The 12,563-nt window shown below is 42.0% G+C and overlaps 1 protein-coding gene across 1 annotated transcript in view; it reads right to left on the bottom strand.

Moving 5' to 3' along the window:
* LOC140197196 (mitochondrial potassium channel ATP-binding subunit-like) overlaps window positions 1-12,563 on the bottom strand; it is a 68,123-nt gene that overhangs the window by 13,743 nt on the left and 41,817 nt on the right. Inside the window, exons 9-12 of the mRNA XM_072257122.1 lie at window positions 9,112-9,217; window positions 8,148-8,181; window positions 6,808-6,944; window positions 2,907-3,001 (exon numbers count right to left, since the gene is read on the bottom strand). Of these exons, the coding sequence (XP_072113223.1) occupies window positions 2,907-3,001; window positions 6,808-6,944; window positions 8,148-8,181; window positions 9,112-9,217 (372 nt within the window). The remainder of the gene's footprint in view (window positions 1-2,906; window positions 3,002-6,807; window positions 6,945-8,147; window positions 8,182-9,111; window positions 9,218-12,563) is intronic.

Raw genomic sequence — 12,563 nt, 5'->3', positions numbered from 1 at the left:
CCAGTTAAGTGTGAGGTGGTTCATTTTGGTAGGTCAAATATGATGGCAGAATATAGTATTAATAGTAAGACTCTTGGCAATGTGGAGGATCAGAGGGATCTTGGGATCAGAGTCCATTGGACAATCGAAGCTGCTGTGCAGGTTGACTCTGTGGTTAAGAAAGCATACAGTGTATTGGCCTTCATCAACCATGGGATTGAGTTAAAGAGCTGAGAGGTAATGTTACAGCTATATAGGACCCTGGTCAGACCCCACTTGGAGTACTGTGCTCAGTTCTGGGTCACCTCACTCCAGGAAGGATGTGGAAACTGTAGAAAGGGTGCAGAGGAGATTTACAAAGATATTGCCTGGATTGGGGAGCATGCCTTTTGAGAATAGGTTGAGTGAACATGGCCTTTTCTCCTTGGAACGACGGAAGATGAGAGGTGACCTGACAGAGATGTATAAGATGATAAGAGGCATTGATCATGTGGATAGTCAGAGGTTTTTTCCCCAGAGCTGAAATGGCTAACACAAGAGGGCACAGTTTTAAGGTGCTTGGAAGAAGGTACAGATGCGATGTCAGGGGTAAGTGTTTTTTTTTACACAGAGAGTGCTGAGTGTGTGGAATAAGCTGCCAGCGATGGTGGTGGAGGCAGATATAATAAGGCCTTTTTAGGGACTTGGATAGGTACATGGACCTTAGAAAAATAGACGGCTATGGGTAACCCTAGGTAATTTCTAAAGTAAGTACGTTCGGCACAGCTTTGTGGACCGAAGGGCCTGTATTGTGCTGTAGGTTTTCTAAGTTTCTATGTTCTGATCCAGGTCAATCGGAGTAGGCTGTTTAAATGGTTTCAGCATAGACTAGATGGGCCAAAAGGCCTGTTTCTATGCTGTACTTCTCTATGAGTCGATAGGCACATGGATGAAAGAAAAATATAGGGCTATGTGGGTGGGAAGAATCAGATTGATTTTGGGGTCGGTTAAAAGGTACAAAAGTGCTTGTATCGTTCTGTTTGATGTTTGCCCTGACAGGGATAAAAGACAACAGCTTCAGTTGCGCCAATATTTGGGCTGAAAAGATGGTGCTGGTAAGACACAGTGACTCTTTTCAGGCAGCAAACAAAACTATTAATAATTCTACTAGATATACCTTTTCGGGACTACGATCACTGCAATTTGCAGCCTGTAATATCCCACTGCATGGCAAGCTGAGCGAGGATTACCGCCCACGAGGAAGACCATACCTCCGCTACAGGGTAAGTGCCACATGAAGTTGGATAGCATTGACCTCAACACATAGGAGGAAACAGTTGAAGATCGGACAGCATGGAGGGCCGCAGTCAAAAGTGGTGCACAACATGCTGAGGTAGCAAGGACCAACATGCTCATCAATAAGAAAACTAGAAGAAAAGCCAGAGCTGCAACACCCAGAGCACCTTCCTCCTTCACCTGCAGCCACGGTGAAAGAGACTCTAGAAAGTGCAAACAGCTCCAAGTCTACAACCCCAAGAACCATCAGAAAAGTGTCACATCATCGTCTTGCGAGACGTACTGATGCCGACAACAAATTTCCTGCTGGGAGGCGTTCTTTTGAAATGTCTGTGTGACCTGGCATTTTTGTAGTACACTGAAATATTCAGAGAACTGGACTCTCGAGAATGCAGGTACAGCCATGGCAGCCATTGTTGGAGCAGAGTGGGGCTAGACTGAAGTGGCAGGGCCCAGGCCTGAGAGCGGATAATGACCAAAAGTTCGGCTGATTTAAGCTCCAAGCCAGGTTAAGAAGATTAAGGCATTGAGACCGAGGGCAGAGGACAAACCAGTGTTCAGCTCACTACTCCAGAGGCTTTACTCACCTCAGCGCTGTACATACTCTGCAGCCACTGGCACTTGCCTCAGTGCGGAGCCTGGCTCCACAGCTGTGGCCTGCAGCCATCGAGCTCCTGGACCGGCTGCAGCACTGAACTGGCTCTGTGGCTGTGGACTTACTTTTGGGGACTCTGCAGTTCATTTTCTGTGGATTGTTTGTTTTTTATTATTGTTTGCATGATTTGTTCTTTCTTTTTCACACACAGGATGTATGACTGTCTTTGTGGTGTGGAGTTTTTCATGAATTCTATTGTGTTTCTTTGTTTTGTGGTTGCCTGCAAAAAGATATAGTATAGTACACATACTGTGATAATAAATGTACTTTGAATTTTGAAATTTCTCCTAGTGTTTTCAGATATATCAGAAGGAGGAAATGGTCAATGCCACTGATGAGTGATGAGAACAGTGTCCACATGAATAGGGATGCCATCACTGACGTGTAGATGTGTAGAACAGCTTAAGAAAAGTGATATTGGACAGATTACCCTCATCATCATGGTGCAGGACTGCATAAATTTGGGTAGAAAACTCTCATTCATTTAATTTAGAGATACAGCACTGTAACAGGCCCAACAAACTGTGCTGCCCAATTACACTCACGTGATCAAATGATCTACTAATGTGGGAGGAAACTAAAGCACCTGGAGGAAATCAATGTGGTCACAGGGAGAACATACAAACACCTTCCAGACAGCAGTGGAATTGAACCTGCCCAATGGCACTATAATGGTATTACATGAACTGCTATGCAACCACACTATCCCACTGTTGGAACTATTGGAAATATTCAGGAGTTCTGGGAGGGAGCAGGAGGGCTCCACCATGAATAAACAGGAAAGGGAGGCTGTAGATAGGATGGGAGTTGGCATAAATGGGGGTGGGGTGCAATGAGAGAACATAAGGAAAAGCGGGATCTAAGGAGAGAATATCATTAACAGTACCAGGTAAGATGGAAGCCAGCAGGAAAAGCTGGATGGTCAGTGGCTTGGACGGAATAGGGTGAGGCAAGAAGGAACCATGGCTCCTGGCTATCGATATGAAACTGTCCTCACCTATTCCCGACTGTCCAACGATGGCCACCACCTTAGACGCAGGTAGGGTCAGGTTGAGCCCGTTCAGCACCAAGTGGCCAGGTCTAGTGGGATATCTATGGGAAGAAAGAGAAACTGTTTGATGTTATTTACAATGAAGCCTTGTCCATGTTATTTATGGCTCAAGGATTGGTGGTTGATGTGGCAGGTGGTTGACAGCAGACCATCAGAAATTTGCTTTGAGAATTTTGAGCCCATAATCAGGCCTGAAACCCCAGTGCTACACCAAAGCCTTATCCATCTTGTAAGAGAAACAGGAAATATTCCAGATTCTTCCTTGTGAATTAATCAAAGCTTATTTGTCAGCAACAGATTACATTCATTTTACAGATGCTGATGGGACAATGCTCTGGTTGGCTGCTTCATTAGCAGTTCTCTCTCCTTAACCAGCTGAAAAGGATATTGGAGAAAAAACCTGTAGAGTTTAGAAATCTGAAACAAAAATGGCTGGAAACACTCGGCAGGTGGAGCAGCATCAGTGGGGGGGTGCGGGAGGAGGAACTCTGTGGATATTTCAGTTCAAGGAGCTCACACAGGAAGTGGAAAAGCATATCGCTGAGATGGAAAGGTGGAGAGGACAGAGGGAATGTTGCACAAGCAGAAAATTAAAGTTGTCACGGCAACAATTACTTTGAAAACTACCAGATGGAGTTGAAGCCACATCTATGTAGACAGAAAGAGTGAGAATTTAAGCCCAAGGATTTGTTTTACCCAGATGGAAAACAAGTGCTCTTCCTTGAGAAAACACCAGCATTACTGAAACAATGAAGGAGCCCAAAGGCAACATTAGTCTGGGTAAGAGTGCGGCAGAGAATTAAAGTGACAGAAGATTAGAACCTCACAGACAGAACAGAGTTCTTCCCCCTATTCAGATTCTTGAATGGTCCTCTCGTATACTAAGATATGAACTTGTGATCTCTCATTCTTACTCTCATTTGATTGTTTGCCTGCACTGTAACTGTAGCATAGCAGCTGGCATAATGCTTTACAGTGCCAGTGAGCAGCATTTAATTTCCTCTGTTCTTTGTAATAAGTTTGTTCATTCTCCTCATAACTATGTGGGTTTCCTCTGGGTGCTCTGACTTCCTCCCACATTCTAAAGATGTACAGTTAGGGCAAGTTGTAAGTTGTGGGCAAGCTATGTTGGTGCTGGAAGCATGGAACACTTGTGGACTGCCCCCAGCTCATCCTCAAACTGTGTTAGTTGTAGACTGTGAAATTAAACATTTCACTGTATGTTTTGATGTACTTGTGTCAAATAAAACTAACCTTTTATCTTTAAACACCACAGAGTCATGGAACCATACAGCACAGATACATGCCGCTCGACCCAAAGAATCCATACTGATAAAGCTGGCCAGCCAGCTAGTCCTAATTTCCCGCATTTAGCCTTCTGCACTCCGTTTTCCTTTTTACTTCTTCAACATACCTACGTAGGGAATGATCTGTCTGGATGGTGCACAAAATTAAAGTTTTTCATTGTACGTGTGACAGTAACAAACCAATTCCAATTCCCAGTGTTGGAATCTATATTTGGCCTGTATACTGCAGGGGAGATGACTTCTTAATCATGAATGTAGTTGTAGGAAATAGAAGTGCTTCACCTGAAAGAACTTTTTCAGTCTCTGGGTAGTAGGAATAAGGTAAAGGGGCATGTGTTCACAGAAAAGACCTAGAAGGAAAGTGGCTGGTGGAATTTTAATTCAATTGGAACGTTGGATGGGAAGAAGAGTGGATGTGGCTGCTGGTGGAATCCTGCTGGGAACTATCTGTGGAGTATCGAAGCTGATGGGGTGGAAGGTGAAGACAAGGAAAACTATCCTTCCTGTGGCTGGTAAGAGCGTTAAGAGCAAAAGTGCAGTAAACAGATTGGATATGGTTGATAGTTGTATGCTAGCAGGGAAACCAAAGTAAAGGAAGACTCAAGAAAGGAACGGCTGAGCCAACAGCTTTGTATCCAGACATTAGGATGTGGAAGGAAACCCTAGTACACCCAGGTGAAATCCATACAGTCACTGGGAGAACGTGTAAGCTCCACACAGACAGCATTCAATATCTGGGTTGCTGGAATTGTGTGGCAACTACACTATTTGCAGCATCACTCATATCACTCATACCCTTTCTGACTCTAAGCCAAGCTGTGCTTGCTCTGGGTATGTTTGGTACAACAGTGTAGAGAAAGGTCCTGCATAGTATGTAGACATTCATAGATTGGGACATAGAACTTAAAAGTTGGAATGTTATATTGCAACTTTACAAAATACAAGTCCAGAATTTTAATGTACATGGGATCTAGTGTAAGCTGGCTAATCAAATCCAAAATTGGCTCAGCAGTATGTTGCAGAGAGTGGTATTGGAAAGCTATTTTTCTGATTGGAAGTCTATGCCAGTATAGAAGGCAGGGACTAATGCTGGGGCCATTATTTTTGTGTTTTCTGTATATTCATGAGTTGGACGTTAAAGTAGGAGGTCTGAGTAGTAACTTCGCAGGGATACAAAATTGTGGATAGCAAAGAGGTTATCTAAGGCTAGAGGAGGATATAGATAAGATGGAAACATGGCAGAGAGTTGGTGGATGGAATTTAATCCTTACAAAGGTGAAGTGATATATCAAGGGAGGCCATTTAGTGATAGGACAAATACAGGAAATAGTAGAACATTAAGGAACATTGACAAGTCCAAGTCCATGGTTCTTTAGAAGTGCTATCAAGGTGGTAAACAGGACATTTGGCATGCCTGCTTTTAAAGATTGGGACATAGAATATGAAAGCTGAGATGTTATTTTGCCACTTTACAAAACACTGGTTAGACTGCAGTTGGAGCAGTGTATGCAGTTCTGGTCACCGCACTATAGGATGGATGTGTTTCACTGAAGAGAGTGAAGTGGAGATTTACCAGGATGTTACCCCGGACTGGAGGACTTTAGTTCTCAAGAGAGACTGAATAGGCTGGTCTTGTTTTCCTTTGAACGAAGCAGATAAGGATGATCTGAAAGAGGTATGTCAGATTATGAGAAGTACACATAGGGTAGACATTCTAAATCCTTTTCCCACAACTAGGATACGAAAACAAGACAACTCAGTGTTTAAGTTTAGGGGAAACAGTTTTAATTAGGATTTGGGAGGAAGTTCTTTTCCCCACGCTGCGAGTAGTTGATACCTGGAACTCACTGCAGAGGATGTGGTGGAATCAAATACAATTGCTATGTTTAAGAGGTATTTAGACAGTCGGAATCAGGTTTATTATCACCAGCATGTGTCATGAAATTTGTTAACTTAGCAGCAGCAGTTCAATGCAAAACATAATATAGAAGAAAAAAATAACAATAATAATAAATACGTAAATCAATTACTGTATACACATACTGAATTGATTAAAAATCATGCAAAAACAGAAATAATATAAAAAAAGTGAGGTAGTTTCAGAGTCTGAAATAGCCAAGGCATAGAAAGATACAGTCTTAATATAGGCAAATGGGATTAATGTAGAAGAATAAATGGGTTTGCATGGATGTGGTGGGCCAAAGGGCCTGTTTCTGTGCTGCACAACATTATGAGTCCATGAAGCTATAATCTGTAAGTAATCCATACTGGACTTGACCATAGAGCATTTAATGACACAGAAATAAATGTAGAAGGAATGCCTAACTATGCAGTTGTTGCCTTTGAACATTTGAGAGTTCAGTGTGGAGTGAGCTTCCTCTCTATGTTGACATAGCATAGCAATATATTATTTCACTGTATGAAGATTTAAATCTAACTTCTGTACAATAAAAGGAGGACCAATTAGTGACACCCCACTTGAAGCCTGGATGCAATATCCAATAATAAGTTAACCAATGATACCTTTAGCTCTTACACACCTGAATGTAACGTCATGGAACTGGACGTGCCCAACCAGAGCATCCGATGGGATCCGGTGCCCACCTTTTATCGGGATCGTTGGTTCTAACATCAGGAACTCAAACACTCGGCTTCCAGAGGTCATTCCACGGATGATCTGGCAAACACAGGGAGAAGTGGGATCACAGTTGGGATTTTAGAATTACATTTATTGGAGACGAAGAATGTTCCTTTAGACAAAATTAAGAATCTCTGGGAACAAGATTTACGGACATCAATATCTGAGGAAACTTGGAATGAAATGTTTTAACTGGTTATTACTATATTGTTATGTGCTCGCCATTCCCTCATACCATTTAAGGTACATAGAGCTCATATAACTAAGGATAAGCTATCTTTTTTTTATTCGGATATAGCTCCCTACTGTGACAGATGTAATAATGGAGAAGCTTCATTAATTCATATGTTTTAGACTTGCCCGAGTCTTGAAAAATATTGGAAAGAAGTTTTTCAAACTTTTTCATACTTTTCAAAGTCAATTTTAAGTTTAATCCTCTGACGATCCTATTTGGTATTGTTGCCGGACAAGATATCAACCTGAAGACATCTGATTTACATATTTTGGTCTTTAGCTCTCTTATAGCTAGGAGGGCGCTTTTGTTTAAATGGAAAGATGTTTCTCCTCCTACTCATGCTCAATGGTTGTATGACGTTATGTCATGCTTAGATATAGAGAAGATTCGTTGCTCAATTTCTGAATCTCCTCAAGACTTTCAAACATTGTGGGGACCTTTTCTGAATTATTTTCAAAACCTTCAATTCATTGTTTAAAATCAGATGTTGGCTATTATTATTTTTTATTATATGAGAAAGTATTTTACCTTTTTTTCCCTTAATAAACAGCTTCGGTCTTGGTAGGGGTTAGATTCTTTTTTTTTGCAATAAATTAGTATATTTCGATATAACTATTGATTAACTTACATGAATACGGGGTAATGAGATTGTTATTATGGATAGATATAATGTAATTGGTAGTTTTTTAAAATATTTTTTGACCTTTTATATATACTTCCTTGTACTCTGTATTCTTCTATGTAGAAACTAATAAAAAAAAATTGGAAAGAATTACAGAATGGGGCTTGCAGACCAGTTGGAAGGAGGGAAGGAACAGTGTTAGTGTTACAGTCGGTGGTATATTTTAAAGACATCTGGGGTTCGGAGAAGCAGTGATATGGTAGGGGTGCAGTGTTAGGGTCTTGGTGTTGATTTAATATGTTGTGTATGAAGTGTGGCAGAGAGTCATTTATATTTGACTGGGTTTCCAATATTAAGTGACAAGGTCAGGGGTAAAAGGACTCACCTGTCCAAAAGCGATAGAAATTTGTCCCAAGGACCTATATCAAGAGAAAGAAATATTTACCTGAGAACCAGCAAAATCTATTTTATTTTGCACGGAACATGGACATTACTGCCAACATCAGCAATTATTTCCCATTCTTGAATGTTCCTCAGCTGAAGAGATGGTTTCAAGTACACTACATATGTGGGTCTGGAATCACAGATAAGGCAGACGAGATAGGGCAGTAGATTCCCCAGGATGCTGCCTGGACTAGGGGTTATGAGCTACAATAAAGCTTGAACACACTAGGGTTGTTTTTTCCGGAGTGGCGAAGGCTGAGGGGAAACCTGACAGAAGTTTATTCAATTATGAGATACATGGATAGAGGGGAGAGTCAGAATCTTTTGCTCAGCATACGAGCAACAGTACCAGTAAATATTACTTCAAACTGGCATAACATTACAACAGAGAAGAGGAGGAATTTCTTCAGTCAGTTGGTGGACCTGTGGAAGTTATTGCCACAGATGATGTCATTGAGTATATTTAAAGTAGAGGCTGACAGGTTTTTGATTAGTAAGGGAATCAAACATTACAGGAAGAAGACAGGAGAATGAGGTTCAGAGGGAAAGTGAATCAGCCATGATTGAATGGCAGAGCAGATCAATGGGTCAAATGGCCTAATTCTGCTCCTGTATTCTGGTCTTAACAAGCATTAATGGATGAGATCTTTCATGTCAAAGCTGAGAACCTGAACCCAAGCCGCATAGGGAGAACAGCTTACTGCCGATGCTACATCTGAAAATTCTGACCCATTCCCAAATAGGTTTGGATAGTGCTGAAATTCAAGTGCCAGAGGATAAACGGGAAATGGTCAGTGCAAATCACCATCTATAGGTAGTGGCTCTCAATCCACTTGCTCTGGAAAGAAATGGCAGCATTCCAGATCACCCACACTCCCCTCCCACCACAGTCCCAACCAACAGACCTCTGCACAGTCTGAGTTGCCACCAGAAATGACATCATGTCTCCAGCGTGTAGCTGCTCCTTTGCCATCAATGATCCACTGACACAGATCACCCCCAGAACCACACCTGCAAGAAACAACATTGGTGACATTTTATTGTACTTTAAAACAGAGAACAACTACTGGCATTAATATTCTGCCTTCACATAGATAATTGTTCTAAGCTATTTCACAAAGACACTTGCAAATTTCTATAGGTGTACCATGGAGAGCATTCCGGACATCCCACCTCTCCTGGAAGTTCCAGGAGTCTCCTGCATATTAATAGTGGCTCCCTGATGCCCGCAAATTATATACAATGTCCCAGAAATAAATTTATTTGAGAGCGAGCGAGAGAGAAAGGGAGAAAGTAGGAGAGAGCGACCACGAGAGAGAGATCGCACAAGCGAGAGAGAAAGCAAGTGCAAGAGCGACTACGAGAGAGAGCGCGTGGGTGAGAGAGCAAGAGAGCGCTCCATGGCAGAGTGTTCCAAAAATAGAAAATATAAAATGTATGTCACCCCAGACTACCCTAAAGTGTACCGCTGCCTAATAGGGGTCAAAGATAATGACAGTGTTGCTCGCTGCACTGTTTGGAACAGTGACTTTTCTATTGCCCATGGTGGGTTAATACTGTAAAAGACATGTTGAGGTGAGTTTAACAGGTGTTATTCATTCATTAGCATAGCTAACATTATTTAAACTAGCTGGCTGCTGCAAAGGAGCTACTCTATTGCAGACATCCCACCTCTCCCGGAAGTTCCGGGAGTCTCCTGCAAATTGATAGTGCTATCTCCCTGAAATGAGTTTTTGCAGGGTGGGATGTCTGGCATTCTAACTGGTTGCATCACCAACTGGTACACAGGGGCCACTGCACATGATCGGAAGCAGCTGCAGAAAGTTGTAAACTCAGCCAGCTCCATCATGGGCACTAGCCTCTCCAGCATCCATGACACCTTTAAAAGGCGATGCCTCAAGAAGGTGGCATCAATTATGAAGCCCCATCACTCAGTAAATGTCCACTTCTCGTTGTTAACATCAAGGAGGAAGTACTAGGAGCCTGAAGACACACACATAACCTTTCAGGACACCTCCTTCCCCTCCACCATCAGAGTCCTGAATGGACAATGAACACTACCTCACTATATATTTTTGCTCTTTTTGCACTACTTATTTAATTTTTTATATATATTGCAATGTACCACTGCCACAAAACAACATATGCCAATGATATTAAACCTGATTCTAATTCTGAAAAGGAGGAGACTCTAGGCAAGGTAACAGAAATCTGAATTAAATTAATGCCCCAGAAGCAGACTGGGAGGTAGGGAGGTAGAGGGTTATCAGACTGGAAATGGGTATCTGAAGGCACAGATCTAGAGTTCTGTGAGAACCAGCAACGTGGAGATCGTTGTAAAGTAAGCAAAAGCCAAGACCATAATAGTTGTGAAACATGAAAATGCCTTTAATTGTTGGGGGAGTTGGAATTAATGAAGGTCACATTCAAAGGATCCACAAACAAGAAGTTCAACAGCAACTTGCCCAAGACTTGATCCATCCTGTACCCACTCACCAAAGCATCCACTCCTTCCACCACCAGCTCACTGTGGATAGTGCGTAATATCCATAGCCACTTAAGCCTTCTTCAACAGCACCTTTCCTGACAAGGGCACCAGGTGAATACAACACTTTCACCACCAAATTCTGGTTGAAGTTTCACATTACTTTGTGCCCAAGTTTGTGGATGATACCAAGATAATTGGAGGGGAGGTAGTGTCGAGGAAGCATGGAGTCTGCGGAAGGACCAGGACAGATTTCGAGAATGGGTAAAGAAGTGGCGGATGAAAATACAGTGTAGCTAAGTGTATGGTCATGCATTTTGGTAGAAGGAATAGCAATAAAGAGGAATAAAGAGAGGAGCAAATTCAGAACTCGGAGATGCAAACAGGGGTGTAGTGCTAGCCGGAGTGTGTCCGGCACCTCTTTAAGAAAAAAGCCAAAATAAACAAGCTAATTAATTAGGTGCCGCCCAGGGTGATTTGAGTATCTCAGAAACTGCTGATCTCTTGGGATTTTTACGCACGACAGACTCTGGAGTTTACAAAGAATGGTGCCAAAAACAAAAAAACATTCAGCAAGTGGATTTAACAAGATGTTTTCACTCACAGAACAGCCACTCGCTGGATTTTTTTTTGTTTTTTGGCATAATTCTTTGTAAACTCCAGTCTGTTGTGCATAAAAATCCCAGGAGATCAGCAGTTTCTGAGATACTCAAATCACCCTGGGCAGCACCTAATTAATTCGCTTGTTTATTTCGGCTTTTTTCTTAAAGAGGTGCCGGACGCGTTCCGGCTAGCACTGCACCTGTGGATGCAAAGGGACTAGTCCTAGTGCAGGACACCCTAAAGGTTAGCTTGCAGGTTAAATCGGTACTAAGGAAGGCAAATGCAATGCTAGCATTCATTTCATGAGGACTAGAATATAAAAGCAAGCATATAATGTTGTGACTTTATAAGGCATTGCTTAGACCATATTTGGAGTATTGTAAGCAGCTTTGGCCCCTATCTAACGAAAAATATGCTGGCATTGGAGAGGGTCCAAGGAAGTTTAAGATCTCAGAGATGAAAGGGTTAATGTATGAGGAGCAACTGATAACTCTGGACCTGTATTAGTTGAAGGATGGCAGGGGTGGGGACGGGTGCGGGGAAATCTCTCTGAAGCTTGAATATTGAAAGATCTGCATAGGGTGGACATGGAGAAGATGTTCCCAGTAGTGGGAGAGCCTAGGATCAGAGTGCACAGCCTCAGACCTGATTCTGATCCTGATAGTGATTATTATCAGTGACTTGTGTTGGAAATTTGTTGTTTTGTGGTAGCAGTACATTGCAAATACGATAAGTTCTAATAAAGAATTAACAAATAAGCTGTGCAAAATAGTGAGGTAGAGTTCATGGGTTTATGGACCTTCATAAATCTGATAGACATCCCTTTCAAACAAAAATGGGGAAGTTCTTCAGCAAGAGGGTATTGAATCTGTGGAAGTCATTGCTGTGTAGGTCAAGTAGGGTTTCAACAGTTAAGAGAAAGTCCAAGAAAAATAAATCAGCAATGATTGAATAGCAGAGAAAACTCAATGGGCCAAATGGCCTGATTCTGCTCTTATGGTCTTATGGATTCTGTTTATATTCTTGCTGCCTTTGTTAAGCAGCCAACATAATCAAAAACCACATTACTGCCACCCTTTCCCATTGGGCAGGAGATACAGAAGCCTGAAAGTACATACCACCAGGGTCAAGGACAGCTTCTATCCCAATGTTATAAAACTAGTAGATAGATGGACTCTTAACCTCACAATCTACCTAGTTACAGCCTTTCACCTTATTGTCTACTTGCATTCCCCTACTCTATGTCTGTAACATTTTATTCTGCATTCT

Source organism: Mobula birostris, chromosome 1 (genome assembly GCF_030028105.1).
Source record: "Mobula birostris isolate sMobBir1 chromosome 1, sMobBir1.hap1, whole genome shotgun sequence".
NCBI classification, from domain to species: Eukaryota; Metazoa; Chordata; class Chondrichthyes; order Myliobatiformes; family Myliobatidae; genus Mobula; species Mobula birostris.
This window is presented reverse-complemented; position numbering and strand designations above follow the sequence as displayed.